The 18,848-nt window shown below is 33.6% G+C and overlaps 1 protein-coding gene across 1 annotated transcript in view; it reads left to right on the top strand.

Moving 5' to 3' along the window:
* Positions 1-18,848, top strand: part of LOC148942104 (uncharacterized) — a 124,263-nt gene that overhangs the window by 33,026 nt on the left and 72,389 nt on the right. The window contains exon 2 of the mRNA XM_089103588.1: positions 892-1,048. Within this exon, the coding sequence (XP_088959714.1) occupies positions 892-1,048 (157 nt within the window). The remainder of the gene's footprint in view (positions 1-891; positions 1,049-18,848) is intronic.

Raw genomic sequence — 18,848 nt, 5'->3', positions numbered from 1 at the left:
TACAGGCACAAAATGGATCTTGGTTGCTTCGACCCCCTTCTCACCAGTTTTTTTTTTGCAGTAAGGCAGGCTTTTGTGTACCTTGTTCAAAGTGGAGTCACTGAATGTTTTCCAATATACTAATTGAAGGCCTTTTTAATATTTCCTAACCTATGACCGCCGACTTCTCAGCAGAAAAGTAGAAAAGTGATAACTTGTTTAACCTGGAACCCCATAGTGATCTTTGGTGTGATTGCAGAGCCAAGGGACCTAAGACCTCCCACCCTCCTGCCACCAACTTTATTTTACTGCAGAAGTAGGCACGTTGCACCTTTGTTAACTGGACTGACTCAAGAAATTTAAATCTATATGATCGGAGTGAGTCAGTGCCTCATCCAAAAGTGAGCCAGTGCCTCATCCAAAAAGCCGAATTTTCCTCTTCACTGTCTAAATCAGGTAGTGTGTTTGATATTGAATGTTACAGCGTATCAAGCTCAGAAAATTGTTTTTCTAAAGATACAGGCTCTCAAAAATAAGCAACTCAGGATTCATCCTTTGCTTTTATTTACGATCGATAAAGCCCAGTAGAAAGTTGCAAGGCTAATATGTAACAAGTAGTATAATAGTTCTAAGATAAAAAATGAAAATACCAAATACAGGTCAGTTTTTTTTGTGAAAGCAAAGACCTTCAAAACCTGATAAAATAACTTTACTGAAACAGAACTTAGAACTTACCTCATAGGTAAAAAAGATGCTGAGTCTGAGCTATGTTTGGGGTATATTTACTTTAAAATGGCGGCCAAATTTGTTAGAATGTCAACTATTCTAATCTGACTATGAATAGTTTTCAGTACATTCCAAAATAATATTATTGTTGTAGAATGTTGTATAATACAACGTTCTTTCTTATAGAGTATGCCAAAATATACGATTCCTATAAAGAAGCAAAACAACGCCGGCAAGTACGCTCGTTATGCAAGGTCAGCCCCGTCAGTATCCTGTCTGGAGCCTTTGGATTACAACAAGACAACTACATCTACTACATGGGCAAAGAAAATTAGTGCCAAAAGTAAGTTAACTCACAGCTTCTAAAAAAGATAATCACACCAATCAATTTTTTTGTACCGTAATCTCTCATGCAAATGAAGGACACGTCATGTTAAAAACATGAAACTTTTCAAAAATTTCCTTTAAAATACTAGCGTATGCGAATATATATACATGTTGCCTTGAATTTGTTAGGTTGCCCTTCTCTATGGACCAGAACTACACAGAGGTAGACAGGAAGCTGTCTGCTTCCCCCCTTTCTAACGTATGGTTGTTGCCTTAAGCAGACTTTGAGTAACTTGCATTACTTAAAGCTCTTGCTTAGCGTATTTATTAGAATCTCTTAAATTATTTACCCGAAGCTCTTAAAGAAACAATCAATTAATTTGATAGCGTAATTGACAGAGGCAATTTAGTTCGTATCGGTACTCAAAATTCGGCTACAACTTGATTTTAATGTTAAATTTGATAAGAATAAAAAAAAAACCAGAAAATGTTGAATTCCATACTATTGAATAAACATTCCCCAATAATTTTCGTTGGACCATAGGAAAAACATTTCCAGAGCATGTACCTTCCATTTCTAGCTGACTATATTCCTTCCTGTGCTATTTGCTTGGTTTAAGTTCCTTGGCACCTTTCCAGAGCATGTACCTATGAATTCTAGCAGACTATGTTCCTTCCTGTGCTATTTGCTTACTTTATGTTTCTTGACACCTTTCCAGAGCATATACTTGACGATGGAGGAAAGGGGTTAAAGTGATTAGTAATTACGAGCGGGGATTCCCCGCTGGTTCCTGAATTGCTTTACGTTCCTTGGTACCTTTCCAAAGCATGTACTTGACGATGGAGAAAAAGGGTTAAAGTGATTAGCAGTTACGAGCGGGAGTTCCCCACTGGTTCCTGAATTACCTTATGTTCCTTGGTACCTTTCCAGAGCATGTACTTGACGATAGAGAAAAAGGGTTAAAGTGATTAGCAACTTCGAGCGGGGATTCCCCGCTGGTTCCTGAATTGCCTTACGTTCCTTGGTACCTTTCCAGAGCATGTACTTGACGATTGAGAAAAAGGGATAAAGTGATGAGCAATTACGAGCGGGGATTCCCCGCTGGTTCCTGAATTGCCTTACGTTCCTTGGTACCTTTCCAGAGCATGTACTTGACGATGGAGAAAAAGGGTTAAAGTGATTAGCAGTTACGAGCGGGGATTCCCCACTGGTTCCTGAATTGCCTTATGTTCCTTGGTACCTTTCCAGAGCATGTACTTGACGATAGAGAAAAAGGATTAAAGTGATTAGCAGTTAAGGTAACCTCAATGGCGTTTGAACAGTGTTGTCAATTTAAAATAGAGTTTAACATTATAGCATACTAAAAACTTGATACTATAAGAGATGTAGATGGCAAGAAAAGAATTTTAATAATGGATAGCTTTACTTCTTCGATGTGTTCTGTATAATATACAAGTGGCGTTTGAACAGTGTTGTCAGTTTAAAATATGGTCTAACGTTATAGTATACTAAAAAGTTTATACTAAGAGAGATGTAGATGGAAAGAAAAGAATTTTAATAAAGAAATTCAGAAAAATCAATAGAAATCCTTACAGATAAATTAGTGATTTATACATGAGTATGAACCATCATGGATCATAAGCACCAACGACCCTAACCATCAGGGACTTCAACCCTCCATAGGTCCCCTATCCCAAAACTTAAAGGGCACCCCCCTCCCTCCAACTTTTTGGCCCCCCCCTCCCCTTCCCATTTTTTTTGATTTTTTTTAAACATGATATATTTTTTTCAACTTTTTTACATGTCTTCGAATGAGATGAAACATACTTAAATTCAGTAGTGTTTTGTCGTGGTTTACCTTGTCACAGTTACATTCGCTTGATTTTTCAAAGTTCATTTTGGATTTCTTTCATTGAAATGCAAGAGTTGGAATATTTCAGTAGTGTTTTGTTGTGCTTTACCTTGTCACAGTTACATTCTCTTGATTTTTCAAAGTTCATTTTGGATTTCTTTCCTTGAAATGCAAGAGTTGGAATATTTCAGTAGTGTTTTGTTGTGCTTTACCTTGTCACCGTTACATTCTCTTGATTTTTCAAAGTTCATTTTGGATTTCTTTCCTTGAAATGCAAGAGTTGGAATATTTCAGTAGTGTTTTGTCGTGGTTTACCTTGTCACAGTTACATTCTCTTGATTTTTCAAAGTTCATTTTGGATTTTTAAATTATCTTGATTTTTCAAACTTAATTTTGAATTTCTTTAATTGAAATGTAAGAGTTGGATTATTTCAGTTGTGTTTTGTCGTAGTTTACCTTGTCACAGTTACATTCTCTTAATTTTTCAAAGTTCATTTTGAATTTTTTTCGTTGAAATGCAAGAGTTGGAATATTTCAGTAGTGTCTTGTTTTGCTTTACTTTGTCACAGTTACATGCTCTTGATTTTTCAAAGTTCATTTTGAATATCTTTCGTGAAATGCAAGAGTTGGAATATTTCAGAAGTGTTTGGTCGTGGTTTACCATGTCACAGTTACATTCTCCTGATTTTTCAAAGTTCATTTTGAATTTCTTTCATGAAATGCAAGAGTTGGAATATTTCAGTAATGTTTTATCGTGGTTTACCTTGTCACAGTTACATTCTCTTGATTTTTCAAAGTTCATTTTGGATTTCTTTCCTTAAAATTCAAGAGTTGGAATATTTCAGTATTGTTTTTTAGTGGTTTACCTTGTCAGAGTTACATTGTCTTGATTTTTCAAAGTTCATTTTGGATTTCTTTCCTTGAAATGCAAGAGTTAGAATATTTCGATAGTGTTTTGTCGTGGTTTACCTTGTCACAGTTACATTCTCTTGATTTTTCAAAAGTTCTTTTTCGGATTTCTTTCGTTGAAATGCAAGAGTTGGAATATATCAGTAGTGTTTTTTTATGGTTTAGATTGTCACAGTTACATTTTCTTGATTTTTCAAAGTTCATTTTGGATTTCTTTTCTTGAAATGCAAGAGACGGAATATTTCCGTAGTGTTTTGTCGCGTTTTACCTTGTCACAGTTACATTCTCTTGATTTTTCAAAGTTCATTTTGGATTTTTACATTCTCTTGATTTTTCAAAGTTCATTTTGAATTTCTTTCATTGAAATGCAAGAGTTGGATTACTTCAGTAGGGTTTTGTCATGGTTTACCTTGTCACAGTTACATTCTCTTAATTTTTCAAAGTTCATTTTGAATTTCTTTTCGTTAAAATGCAAGAGTTGGAATATTTCAGTAGTGTCTTGTTGTGCTTTACCTTGTCACAGTTACATTCTCTTGATTTTTTTCAAAGTTCATTTTGAATTTCTTTCGTTGAAATGCAAGAGTTGGAATATTTCAGTAGTGTCTTGTTGTGCTTTAACTTGTCACAGTTACATTCTCTTGATTTTTTTCAAAGTTCATTTTGGATTTCTTTCGTTGAAATGCAAGAGTTGGAATATTTCAGTAGTGTTTTGTTATGCTTTACCTTGTCACAGTTATATTCTATTGATTTTTCAAAGTTAATTTTGAATTTCTTTCGTGAAATGCAAGAGTTGGAATATTTGTGTTTTGTAGTGGTTTACCATGTCACAGTTAAATTCTCTTGATTTTTCAAAGTTCATTTTGAATTTCTTTCATGAAATGCAAGAGTTGGAATATTTCAGTAGTGTTTTATCGTGGTTTACCTTGTCACAGTTACATTCTCTTGGTTTTTCAAAGTTCATTTTGGATTTCTTTCCTTGAAATGCAAGAGTTAGAATATTTCTGTAGTGTTTTGTCGTGGTTTACCTTGTCACAGTTACATTCTCTTGATTTTTCAAAAGTTCATTTTTGGATTTCTTTCGTTGAAATGCAAGAGTTGGAATATTTCAGTAGTGTTTTGTTATGGTTTACCTTGTCACAGTTACATTCTCTTGATTTTTCAAAGTTCATTTTGGATTTTTACATTTTCTTGATTTTTCAAAGTTCATTTTGGATTTCTTTCCTTGTAATGCAAGAGTTGGAATATTTTAAGTAGTGGTTTGTCGTGGTTTACCTTGTCATAGTTACATTCTCTTTATTTCTCAAAGTTCATTTTTGATTTTTACATATTCTTGATTTTTCAAAGTTTATTTTGTATTTCTTTCGTTGAAATGCAAGAGTTGGAATGTTTCAGTAGTGTCTTGTTGTGCTTTACCTTGTCACAATTACATTCTCTTTATTTTTCAAAGTTCATTTTGAATTTATTTCGTTGAAATGCAAGAGTTGGAATATTTCAGTAGTGTCTTGTTGTGCTTTAACTTGTCACTGTTACATTCTCTTGATTTTTCAAAGTTAATTTTGTATTTCTGTCGTTGAAATGCAAGAGTTGGAATATTTCAGTAGTGTTTTGTTCTGCTTTACCTTGTCATAGTTACGTTCTCTTGATTTTTCAAAGTTCATTTTGAATTTCTTTCGTGAAATGCAAGAGTTGGAATATTTCAGTAGTGTTTTATCGTGGTTTACCTTTTCAAAGTTACATTCTCTTGATCTTTCAAAGTTCTTTTTGAATTTTTTTCGTTGAAATGCAAGAGTTGGAATATTTCAGTAGTGTCTTTTTGTGCTTTACCTTGTCACAGTTACATTCTCCTGATTTTTTTCTAAGTTCATTTTTGATTTCTTTCATTGAAATGCAAGAGTTGGAATATTTCAGAAGTGTTTTGTTTTTCTTTACCTTGTCAAAGTTACATTCTATAGATTTTTCAAAGTTAATTTTGAATTTCTTTCGTTAAATGCAAGAGTTGGAATATTTCAATAGTGTTTTATCGTGGTTTACCTTCTCAGAATTACACTCTCTTGATTTTTCGAATTTAATATTGTATTTTTTGAAACGAAATACAAGATTTGCAATATTTAAGTATTATTTTGTCGTGGTTTACCTTGTCACAGCTACATTCTCTTTATTTTTTTCAAAGTACATTTTGGATTTCTTTCGTTGAAATGCAAGAGTTGAAATATTTCAGTAGTGTTTTGTTGTTCTTTACCTTGTCACAGTTACATTCTCTTGATTTTTCAAAGTTCATTTTGAATTTCTTTCGTGAAATGCAAGAGTTGGAATATTTCAGTAGTGTTTTGTAGTGGTTTAACATGTCACAGTTAAATTCTCTTGATTTTTCAAATTTAATTTTGATTTTCTTTATTGAAATGCAAGAGTTTGAATATTTCAGTAGTGTTTTTTCGTGGTTTACCTTGTCACAGTTACATTCTCTTGATTTTTCAAAGTTCATTTTGGATTTCTTTCATTGAAATGCAAGAGTTGGAATATTTCAGTAGTGTTTTGTCGTCGTTTACCTGGTCACAGTTACATTCTCTTGATTTTTACAAAGTTCATTTTTGAATTTCTTTCGTTGAAATGCAAAAGTTGGAATATTTCAGTAGTGTTTTGTTATGGTTTACCTTGTCACAGTTACATTCTCTTGATTTTTCGAAGTTCATTTTGGATTTTTACATTCTCTTGATTTTTCAAAGTTCATTTTGGATTTCTTTCCTTGAAATGCAAGAGTTGGAATAATTTCAGTAGGGTTTTGTCGTGGTTTACCTAGTCACAGTTACATTCTCTTGATTTTTCAAAGTTCATTTTTGATTTTTACATTCTCTTGACTTTTAAAAGTTCATTTTGGATTTCTTTCGTTGAAATGCGAAAGTTCGAATATTTCAGTAGTGTTTTGTTGTGCTTTACCTTGTCACAGTTACATTCTCTTAATTTTTCAAAGTTCATTTTGAATTTCTTTCCTTGAAATGCAAGAGTTGGAATATTTCAGTAGCGTCCTGTTGTGCTTTACCTTGTCACTGTTACATTCTCTTGATTTTTCAAAGTCATTTTGGATTTCTGTCGTTGAAATGCAAGAGTTGGAATATTTCAGTAGTGTTTTGCTGTGCTTTACCTTGTCACAGTTACATTCTCTTGATTTTTCAAAGTTGATTTTGAATTTCTTTCGTGAAATGCAAGAGTTGGAATATTTCAGTAGTGTTTTATCGTGGTTTACCTTTTCAAAGTTACATTCTCTTGATTTTTCAAAGTTCTTTTTGAATTTTTTCGTTGAAATGCAAGAGTTTGAATATTTCAGTAGTGTCTTGTTGTGCTTTACCTTGTCACAGTTACATTCTCTTGATTTTTTTCAAAGTTCATTTTGGATTTCTTTCGTTGAAATGCAAGAGTTGGAATATTTCAGTAGTGTTTTGTTGTGCTTATCCTTGTCACAGTTACATGCTCTTGATTTATCAAAGTTCCTTTTGAATTTCTTTCGTGAAATGCAAGAGTTGGAATATTTCAGTAGTGTTTTGTCGTGGTTTACCATGTCACAGTTACATTCTCCTGATTTTTCAAAGTTCATTTTGAATTTCTTTCATGAAATGCAAGAGTTGGAATATTTCAGTAGTGTTTCATCGTGGTTTACCTTGTCAAACTTACATTCTCATGATTTTTCAAAGTTCATTTTGGATTTCTTTCATTGAAATGCAAGAGTTGGAATATTTCAGTAGTGTTTTGTCGTGGTTTACCTTGTCAAAGTTACATTATCTTGATTTTAAATGTTCATTTTGGATTTCTTTCGTTGAAATGCAAGAGTTTGAATATTTCAGTCGTGTTTTTTCATGGTTTACCATGTCACAGTTACATTCTCTTGATTTTTCAAAGTTCATTTTGAATTTCTTTCATTGAAATGCAAGAGTTGGATTATTTCAGTAGTGTTATGTCGTGGTTTATCTTGTCACAGTTACATTCTCTTAATTTTCAAAGTTCATTTTGAATTTTCTTCGTTGAAATGCAAGAGTTGGAATATTTCAGTTGTGTTTTTATCGTGGTTTACCTTGTCAAAGTTACATTCTCTTTATTTTTCAAAGTTCATTTTGTATTTATTTCGAGGAAATGCAAGATTTGGAATATTTCAGTAGTGTGTTGTAATGGTTTAACAAGTCACAGTTAAATTCTCTTGATTTTCAAAGTTCATTTTGGATTTCTTTCGTTGAAATGCAAGAGTTGGAATATTTCAGTAGTGTTTTGTCATGGTTTACCATGTCACAGTTACATTCTCATGATTTTTCAAAGTTCATTTTGAATTTCTTTCATTGAAATGCAAGAGTTGGATTATTTCAGTAGTGTTATGTCGTGGTTTATCTTGTCACAGTTACATTCTCTTTATTTTTCAAAGTTCATTTTGAATTTTTTTCGTTGAAATGCAAGAGTTGGAATATTTCAGTAGTGTTTTGTCATGGTTTACCTTGTCACAGTTAGATTCTCATGATTTTTCAAAGTTCATTTTGAATTTCTTTCATTGAAATGCAAGAGTTGGATTATTTCAGAAGTGTTTTGTCATGGTTTACCATGTCACATTTACATTCTCTTGATTTTTCAAAGTTCATTTTGGATTTCTTTCGTTGAAATGCAAGAGTTGGAATATTTCAGTAGTGTTTTGTCGTGGTTTACCATGTCACAGTTACATTCTCTTGATTTTTGAAAGTTCATTTTGAATTTGTTTCGTTGAAATGCAAGAGTTGGAATATTTCAGTAGTGTTTAGTCATGGCTTACCTTGTCACAGTTACATTCTCATGATTTTTCAAAGTTCATTTTGAATTTCTTTCATTGAAATGAAAGAGTTGGAATATTTCAGTAGTATTTTGTCGTGGTTTACCTTCTCACAGTTACATTCTCTTGATTTTTCAAAGTTCATTTTGGATTTCTTTCATTGAAATGCAAGAGTTGGAATTTTTCAGTAGGGTTTTGTCATGGTTTACCTTGTCACAGTTAAATTCTCTTAATTTTTCAAAGTTCATTTTGAATTTCTTTCATTGAAATGCAAGAGTTGGAATATTTCAGTAGTGTTTTGTTGTGCTTTACCTTGTCAAAGTTACATTCTCTTAATTTTTTTAAAGTTCATTTTGAATTTATTTCGTTGAAATGCAAGAGTTTGTATATTTCAGTATTGGTTTGTTGTGCTTTACCTTGTCACATTGACATTCTATTGATTTTTCAAAGTTCATTTTGAATTTCTTTCATTGAAATGCAAGAGTTGGAATATTTCAGTAGTGTTTTGTTGTGGTTTACCTTGTCACAGTTGCATTCTCTTTTTTTTCAAAGTTCATTTTGGATTTCTTTCGATGAAATACAAGATCTGGAATATTTCAGTAGTGTTTTTGTCGTGGTTTACCTTGTCACAGTTACATTCTCTTGATTTTTTCAAAGTTCATTTTGAATTTCTTTCGCGAAGTGCAAGAGTTGGAATATTTCAGTAGTGTTTTGTCGTGGTTTACCTTGTCACAGTGACATTCTCTTGATTTTACAAAGTTCATCTTGAATTTCATTCATTCAAATGCAAGAGTTGGAATATTGAGTAGTATTTCGTCGTGGTTTACCGTGTCACAGTTACATTCTCTTGATTTTTCAAAGTTCATTTTGGATTTCTTTCATTGAAATGTGATTTGTTATGCTTTACCTTGTCACAGTTACATTCTCTTGATTACTTACTTACTTACCTACTTACTCACTTACTTACTTACTATTTTTTCATAATGACATAATGACATATCCATGAACGGATGTTGATAAAGAATTTATTCATTCTGATACCTACATTTGTCAATGTTATTCCCATCGCCGCGGCGGGGCCCGCTGCGCGTAGGTAGGAAAGAAATTCAAAATGAACTTTGAAAAATCAAGAGAATGTAACTGTGAAATGGTAAACCACGACAAAACACTACTGAAATATTCCAACTCTTGCATTTTACGAGCGAAATCCAAAATGAACTTTGAAAAATCAAGAGAATGTAACTGTGACAAGGTAAAGAACAACAAAACACTACTGAAATATTCCAACTCTTGCATTTCAACGAAAAAAATTCAAAATGAACTTTGAAAAACTAGGAGAATGTAACTGTGACAAGGTAAACCACGACAAAACACTACTGAAATAATCCAACTCTTGCATTTCAATGAAAGAAATTCAAAATGAACTTTGAAAAATCAAGAGAATGTATAAATCCAAAATGAACTTTGAAAAATCAAGACAATGTAACTCTGACATGGTAAACCACGACAAAACACTACTGAAATATTCCAACTCTTGCATTTCAAGGAAAGAAATCCAAAATGAACTTCGAAAAATCAAGAGAATGTAACTGTGACAAGGTAAAGCACAACAAAACACTACTGAAATATTCCAACTCTTGCATTTCAATGAAAGAAATCCAAAATGAACTTTGAAAAATCAAGAGAATGTAACTGTGACAAGGTAAACCACGACAAAACACTACTGAATTTAAGTATGTTTCATCTCATTCGAAGACATGTAAAAAATAGTTGAAAAAATATATCATGTTAAAAAAAATAGAAAAAATGGGAAGGGGAGGGGTGGGGGCCAAAAAGTGGGCGGGAAGGGGGCGCCCTTCGGGTGTTGGGATAGGGGACCTATGGAGGGTTGAAGGCCCTGATGGTTAGGGTCGTTGGTTCTTGTGATCCATGATGGTTCATAATCGTGTGTACCACACTACTTGATCTGTCAGGATTTATATGGATTGTTCTGAATTTCTTTATTAAAATTCTTTTCTTGCCATCTACATCTCTCTTAGTACCAACTTTTTAGTATACTATAACGTTAGACCATATTTTAAACTGACAACACTGTCCAAACGCCACTTGTGTATTATACAGAACACATCGAAGAAGTAAAGCTATCCATTATTAAAATTTTTTTCTTGCCATCTACATCTCTCATAGTATCAAGTTTTTAGTATACTATAATGTTAAACTCTATTTTAAATTGATAACACTCTTCAAACGCCATTGAGGTTACCTTAACTGCTAATCACTTTAACCCTTTTTCTCTATCGTCAAGTACATGCTCTGGAAAGGTACCAAGGAACCTAAGGCAATTCAGGAACCAGTGGGGAATCCCCGCTCGTAAATGCTAATCACTTTAACCCTTTTTCTCCCTCGTCAAGTACATGCTCTGGAAAGGTACCAAGGAACGTAAGGCAATTCAGGAACCAGCGGGGAAACCCCGCTCGTAATTGCTAATCACTTTAACCCTTTTTTCTCCATCGTCAATTACATGCTCTGGAAAGGTACCAAGGAACGTAAGGCAATTCAGGAACCAGCGGGGAATCCCCGCTCGTAATTGCTAATCACTTTAACCCTTTTCTCTATCGTCAAGTACATGCTCTGGAAAGGTACCAAGGAACATAAGGCAATTCAGGAACCAGCGGGGAATCGCCGCTCGTAACTGCTAATCACTTTAACCCTTTTTCTCCATCGTCAAGTGCATGCTCTGGAAAGGTACCAAGGAACGTAAGGCAATTCAGGAACCAGCTGGGAATCCCCGCTCGTAATTGCTAATCACTTTAACCCTTTTTCTCCATCGTCAAGTACATGCTCTGGAAAGGTACCAAGGAACTTAAGGCAATTCAGGAATCAGCGGGGATTCCCCGCTCGTAATTGCTAATCACTTTGACACTTTTTCTCCATCGTCAAGTACATGCTCTGGAAAAGTGTCAAGGAACGTAAAGTAAGCAAATAGCACAGGAAGGAACATAGTCTGCTAGAATCCATAGGTACATGCTCTGCAAAGGTGCCAAGGAACGTAAACCAAGCAAATAGCACAGGAAGGAACATAGTCTGCTAGAAATAGAAGGTACATGCTCTGGAAATGTTTTTCCTATGGCAGTAAGCAAATAGCATGGGAATTCCTATGGCAGTAAGCAAATTCATTATTAGCATTCTACTAAGGGTTCCAAAGGGAGCTTAGAACTCGGAATAACCACAAATGGTTGGACACAAATTTGTCAGTTCAATTCGAAACAATGTATTAACCAATTATTTCTCTTAACCAGAAAAAGTGCTCCTTGGACCTTAGGTTAACTTTAACTTCAACAGGGAATACCTTTGACTGAATTTTCCTAGACTGTGGAAAGAACTTTAAATTCTTAGCTCGACTAATAAAACTTCCCTCTCCCTAGCCCCTCTGTGTTAGCCTGTGCTAGCCCCTCTCTCCCTGGAGGTAAGAGAACAAGCTGGAAAGGGGTAGACCCCTCCTCAGAATTCAAACTCTACCGTATAGACACCAGAGAACGAATCTAGGAGGTAAAAAAAACCAGAGTCTAGGGAATTCCAATTTATACGTTTAAGATTTATTATAAATGCTGAGCTTAATTTCCAAAAAATACTAAGTTGAAAGGGAAGGGAAAAAAAATTATAATTGCTTTCTATCCCTTTTTGCGAGTTACTTCCCGTTAGCACCTGGTTATTCTATGTTAATTCTCACTACTGCACAATTAAGAGTAATTTTAAGTTTTGGGAGAGAACTCACTGTTGTCTTTAAGAAAGGGACTAATCTTAAGATTAATAAATTTTTAGATTGAGTTATCTTTCAATAATGCTATAGTTTTTACTGGCCTGACCTTATCTAAGGAAAATCAGTAAGAAAATATTATAAAACCCGTAACCACTCAAAGTAAAATCTAACTCAAAGAAAAATAGCCTTGAGCTATTTAAAGGGTAATCGTAGCCTCCCACTGTGATCAGAATAGACTTTAATGAAATACCTTCATCAAAGGAATTACATCAGAATAAATCCAAAAGCTACTTTAAATTATCTGAGAGACTCAATGCTCTGATAAAACTAACGTTTAAGTGCTCCAAAGGGGAAGGTACCGCTCTGACTGAAGTTAGGGCCAAAAAGGAAACTCAAAGGATTTAATTGACAACTTAGTTCAACACAAAAATAGGATATCTTGGTTGCAACAAAGTTACGACAAGGTTTTGTATTTTTATTTTAACTTTAAATCTAAAGAAATTGAGACAAGACAGGTGATTGCCATAATTAGTTAAAGAAAGGTTAATTACCAAAGTTCCTCTCCTTCCTAACCTGCTCTCATCACAAGAAAACCCCTATTTCTTTTAGATCTCTTTTTTTATATGGTTAGTGCTTAATTGTGATTTATTTAGAGACCAAATTTGTTCCGTCCCATCTCTAAATTTTAGCCAATCTCTAGCCTCTTTTCAAATAAGTAGTTTTCTCCGGTATTTTTTGGCCTTGCTCTAAAAACTTGTAATTTCGCATCTTACGATATTCAATTTAGTCTTGTACATAACTGGACTGAATGGGTTCTTCAATTATTCATTACGGTTCAAATGTTTCAATAGTTGCTATTCTCTGAAACAGAGACTTGTAAAAGTTACAAAACTTACTATGGATGTCAGTGAAACCACTGCATTTACCGGTGGAAATCGAGATTTCGGTATAAGCTACGTCATGTTAGTATTTTCATCTTCTTTATTTAACCGAATAAAAAAATACAGTGCCATTATTCTCCATGACGACACTGCCTTTTCTATGACGAAAACAATACGAATTCCAAATAGGGATAGGTCCTTTTACTAGACAGTGAAACGAAAATATAAAACAAAGACTCTAAATATTTCGATGACACAGTCGGTCATCATCATCAGTAGAGTTACTCTACTGATGATGATGACCGACTGTGTCATCGAAATATTTAGAGTCTTTGTTTTATATTTTCGTTTCACTTTCTAATAAAAGGACCTATCCCTATTTGGAATTCGTATTGTTTTCTTCACAGTGCCATCCATAAAATCTTGGAATTAAGTAGAGATCTAAATACCATTTATACCGCTGCCATAGGAATCTCCATGCTATTTGAGTACGGCCATAGGACCATGCTATTTGCGTACCGTCATAGGACCATGTTATTTGCGTACGGCCATAGGAATCTCCATACTATTTGCGTACCGCACGTTCCTTAGTACCTCGCCATGCTATTTGCGTACGGCCATAGGAAGTCCCATGCTATTTGCTTGAGGCCATAGGAACCACGTTCTATAGAGGTTCTAGGAGCCACTGAAATGTATAAAGTTGAATGAACTTTATCTAGGTCATCCCTTAGGGCACTTTTCACCTTTCAAAGAGATTTGCTTGGTGCCCTAGGAATTCCCATGCTATTCTACGGGCCCTCTACACCTTTTCAAAAAGAGTCAGAACTCCCTCACACAGTTTGACGTACACAGTTTGACGTGTTCGGGGAGATTACGTTCCTTGGCACCTTTTCAGAGCATGTACTTATGGATACCTTTCCAAGCAACGTGATTAAACACGCTTTTACAATCGGAATTGTTTGATTGACATTTGCAAAAAGGGATAAGGAATTCGCAAATTGGACGCTATGAACGATATTAATTAATGTTTGAATAATAGGAGTGTGATTGATTATAATTAGTGATTGGATAATTTTTTAACAAGAAATCTCTGAATAAAATATTTTTGGAGGGATGGGAGAGAGTTTTGCTTGCCTTTCATTGGTACCTTTCCAGAGCATGTACTTGACGATGGAGAAAAAGGGTTAAAGTGATTAGCAATTACGAGCGGGGATTCCCCGCTGGTTCCTGAAAAAAAGGGTTAAAGTGATTAGCAATTACGAGCGGGGATTCCCCGCTGGTTCCTGAATTGCCTTACGTTCCTTGACACCTTTCCAGAGCATGTACTTGATGATGGAGAAAAAGGGTTAAAGTGATTAGCAATTACCAGCGGGGATTCCCTTCTGGTTCCTGAATTGGCTTACGTTCCTTGGTACCTTTCCAGAGCATGTACTTGACGATGGAGAAAAAGGATTAAAGTGATTAGCAGTTACGAGCGGGGATTCCCCACTGGTTCCTGAATTGCCTTCTGGTCCTTGGTACCTTTCCAGAGCATGTACTTGACGATAGAGAAAAAGGGTTAAAGTGATTAGCAGTTAAGTTAACCTCAATGGCGTTTGAACAGTGTTGTCAATTTGAAATAGAGTTTAACATTATAGTATACTAAAAACTTGATACTAAGAGAGATGTAGATGGCAAGAAAAGAATTTTAATAATGGATAGCTTTACTTCTTCGATGTGTTCTGTATAATATACACAAGTGGCGTTTGAACAGTGTTGTCAATTTAAAATAGAGTTTAACATTATAGTATACTAAAAACTTGATACTAAGAGAGATGTAGATGGCAAGAAAAGAATTTCAATAATGTATAGCTTTACTTCTTCGATTTGTTCTGTATAATATACAAGTGGCGTTTGAACAGTGTTGTCAGTTTAAAATATGGTCTAACTTTATAGTATACTAAAAACTTGATACTAAGAGAGGTGTAGATGGCAAGAAAAGAATTTTAATAATGGATAGCTTTACTTCTTCGATGTGTTCTGTATAATACACAACTGGCGTTTGAAGAGTGTTGTCAATTTAAAATATGGTGTAACGTTATAGTATACTAAAAAGTTGATACTAAGAGAGATGTAGATGGCAAGAAAAGAATTTTAATAAAGAAATTCCGAACAATCCATAGAAATCCTTGCAAATCAAGTAGTGAGGTATACATGAGTACGAACCATCATGGATCATAAGCACCAACGACCCTAACCATCAGGGACTTCAATCCTCCATAGGTCCCCTATCCCCAAACTCGAAGGGCACCCCCTCCCTCCAACGTTTTGCCCCCCCCCTCCCCTCACCACTTTTTTTTTTTTTTTTTTTAACATGATATATTTTTTTCAACTTTTTTTTTTTACATGTCTTCGAATGAGATGAAACATACTTAAATTCAGTAGTGTTTTGTCGTGGTTTAACTTGTCACAGTTACATTCTCTTGATTTTTCAAAGTTCATTTTGGATTTTTACATTCTCTTGATTTTTCAAAGTTCATTTTGAATTTCATTTTTTGAAATGCAAGAGTTGGATTATTTCAGTAGTGTTTTGTCGTGGTTTACCTTGTCACAGTTACATTCTCTTAATTTTTCACAGTTCATTTTGAATTTTTTTCGTTGAAATGCAAGAGTTAGAATATTTCAGTAATGTCTTGTTGTGCTTTACCTTGTCACAGTTACATTCTCTTGATCTTTTTCAAAGTTCATTTTGGATTTCTTTCGTTGAAATGCAAGAGTTGGAATATTTCAGTAGATTTTTGTTGTGCTTTACCTTGTCACAGTTACATGCTCTTGATTTTTCAAAGTTCATTTTGAATTTCTTTCGTGAAATGCAAGAGTTGGAATATTTCAGTAGTGTTTTGTCGTGGTTTACCATGTCACAGTTACATTCTCATGATTTTTCAAAGTTCATTTTGAATTTCTTTCATGAAATGCAAGAGTTGGAATATTTCAGTAGTGTTTTATCGTGGTTTACCTTGTCACAGTTACATTCTCTTGATTTTTCAAAGTTCATTTTGGGTTTCTTTCCTTGAAATGCAAGAGTTGGAATATTTCAGTAGTGTTTTATCGTGGTTTACCTTGTCACAGTTACATTCTCTTAATATTTCAAAGTTCATGTCGAATTTCTTTCCTTGAAATGCACGAATTAGAATATTTCGGTAGCGTTTTGTCTTGGTTTACTTTGTCACAATTACATTCTCTTGATTTTTCAAAGTTCATTTTGGATTTTTAAATTATCTTGATTTTTCAAAGTTCATTTTGGATTTCTTTCATTGAAATGCAAGAATTGGAATATTTCAGTAGTGTTTTGTCGTGGTTTACCTTGTCACAGTCACATTCTCTTAATATTTCAAAGTTCATTTTGAATTTTTTTCGTTGAAATGCAAGAGTTGCAATATTTAAGTAGTGTCTTGTTGTGCTTTACCTTGTCACAGTTACATGCTCTTGATTTTTCAAAGTTCATTTTGAATTTCTTTCGTGAAATGCAAGAGTTGGAATATTTCAGTAGTGTTTTGTCGTGGTTTACCATGTCACAGTTACATTCTCTTGATTTTTCAAAGTTCATTTGAATTTCTTTCATGAAATGCAAGAGTTGGAATATTTCAGTAGTGTTTTATCGTGGTTTACCTTGTCACAATTACATTCTCTTGATTTTTCAAAGTTCATTTTGGATTTCTTTCCTTGAAATGCAAGAGTTGGAATATTTCAGTAGTGTTTTGTTACGGGTTACCTTGTCACAGTTACATTCTCTTGATTTTTCAAAGTTCATTTCGGATTTTTTTCCCTTGAAATGCAAGAGTTGGAATAATTCAGTAGTGTTTTGTCATGGTTTACCTTCTCACAGTTAAATTCTCTTGATCTTTCAAAGTTCATTTTGGATTTTTACATTCTCTTGATTTTTCAAAGTTCATTTTGGATTTCTTTCCTTGAAATGCAAGAGTTGGAATAATTTAAGTAGGGTTTTGTCGTGGTTTACCTTGTCACAGTTGCATTCTCTTGATTTTTCAAAGTTCATTTTGTATTTTTACATTCTCTTGATTTTTCAAATTTTATTTTGGATTTTTTTTTTCCTTGAAATGCAAGATTTGGAATATTTCAGTAGTTTTTTGTCATGTTTTACCTTCTCACAGTTAAATTCTATTGATTTTTCAAAGTTTATTTTTGATTTTTACATTCTCTTGATTTTTCAAAGTTCATTTTGGATTTCTTTCCTTGAAATGCAAGAGTTGGAATATTTTCAGTAGTGTTTTATCGTGGTTTAACTTGTCACAGTTACATTCTCTTGATTTTTCAAAGTTCATTTTGGATTTTTACATTCTTTTGATTTTTCAAAGTTCATTTTAAATTTCTTTCGTTGAAATGCAAGAGTTGGAATATTTCAGTAGTGTCTGGTTGTGCTTTACCTTGTCACTGTTGCATTCTCTTGATTTTTCAAAGTTCATTTAGGATTTCTTTCATTGAAATGCAAGAGTTGGAATATTTCAGTAGTGTTTTGTTGTGCTTTACCTTGTCACAGTTGCATTCTCTTGAGTTTTCAAAGTTTATTTTGAATTTCTTTCGTGAAATGCAAGAGTTGAAATATTTCAGTAGTGTTTTGTCGTGGTTTACCATATTACTGTTACATGCTCTTGGTTTTTCAAAGTTCATTTTGAATTTCTTTCGTGAAATGCAAGAGTTGGAATATTTCAGTAGTGTTTAATCGTGGTTTACCTTTTCACAGTTACATTCTCTTGATCTTTCAAAGTTCTTTTTGGATTTCTTTCCTTGAAATGCAAGAGTTGGAATATTTCAGTAGTGTTTTGTCGTGATTTACCTTATCACAGTTACATTCTCTTGATTTTTCAAAGTTTATTTTGGATTTCTTTCCTTGAAATGCAAGAGTTGGTATATTTCAGTAGTGTTTTGTCGTGGTTTACCTTGCCATAGTTACATTCTCTTGATTTTTCAAAGTTCATTTTTGGATTTCTTTCAATTGTAAGTAAGTAAGTGAGTAAGTAGGTAAGTAAGTAAGTAGCAAACTATTTCTTGAATTCGCCTCTTGGATACACAATACAGAAATTTAATTCAGGAAATTATTAAAAAAAAATTAGACGGGGTTACGTGCGCGCACGTAACCCCGTGACAACTGTGACAAGGTAACTGTGACAAGGTAAAGCATAACAAAAGCATAACAACACACATTTCAATGAAAGTAATCCAAAACGAACTTTGAAAAATCAAGAGAATGTAACTGTGCCAAGATAAAGCACGACAAAACACTACTGAAATATTCCAACTCTTACATTTCGCGAAAGAAAATCAAAATTAAATTTGAAAAATAAAGAAAATGTAACTTTGACAAGGTAAACTATAACAAAACACTACTGAAATATTCTAACTCTTGCATTTCAATGAAAGAAATACAAAATGAACTTTGAAAAATCAAGATAATGTAACTCTGACAAGGTAAACCCCAACAAAACACTGCTGAAATATTCCAACTCTTGCATTTTAATGAAAGAAATTCAAAATGAACTTTGAAAAATCAAGAGAATGTAACTGTGACAAGATAAAGCACAACAAAATACTACTGAAATATTCAAACTCTTGCATTTCAACTTCAAAATGAACTT

This window comes from Artemia sp. Qi Xiang Cuo, chromosome 17 (genome assembly GCF_049724085.1).
Source record: "Artemia sp. Qi Xiang Cuo chromosome 17, ASM4972408v1, whole genome shotgun sequence".
NCBI lineage: Eukaryota > Metazoa > Arthropoda > Branchiopoda > Anostraca > Artemiidae > Artemia > Artemia sp. Qi Xiang Cuo.
Note: the sequence above shows the minus strand (reverse complement) of the source record. Positions and strands in the feature narration are given on the sequence as shown.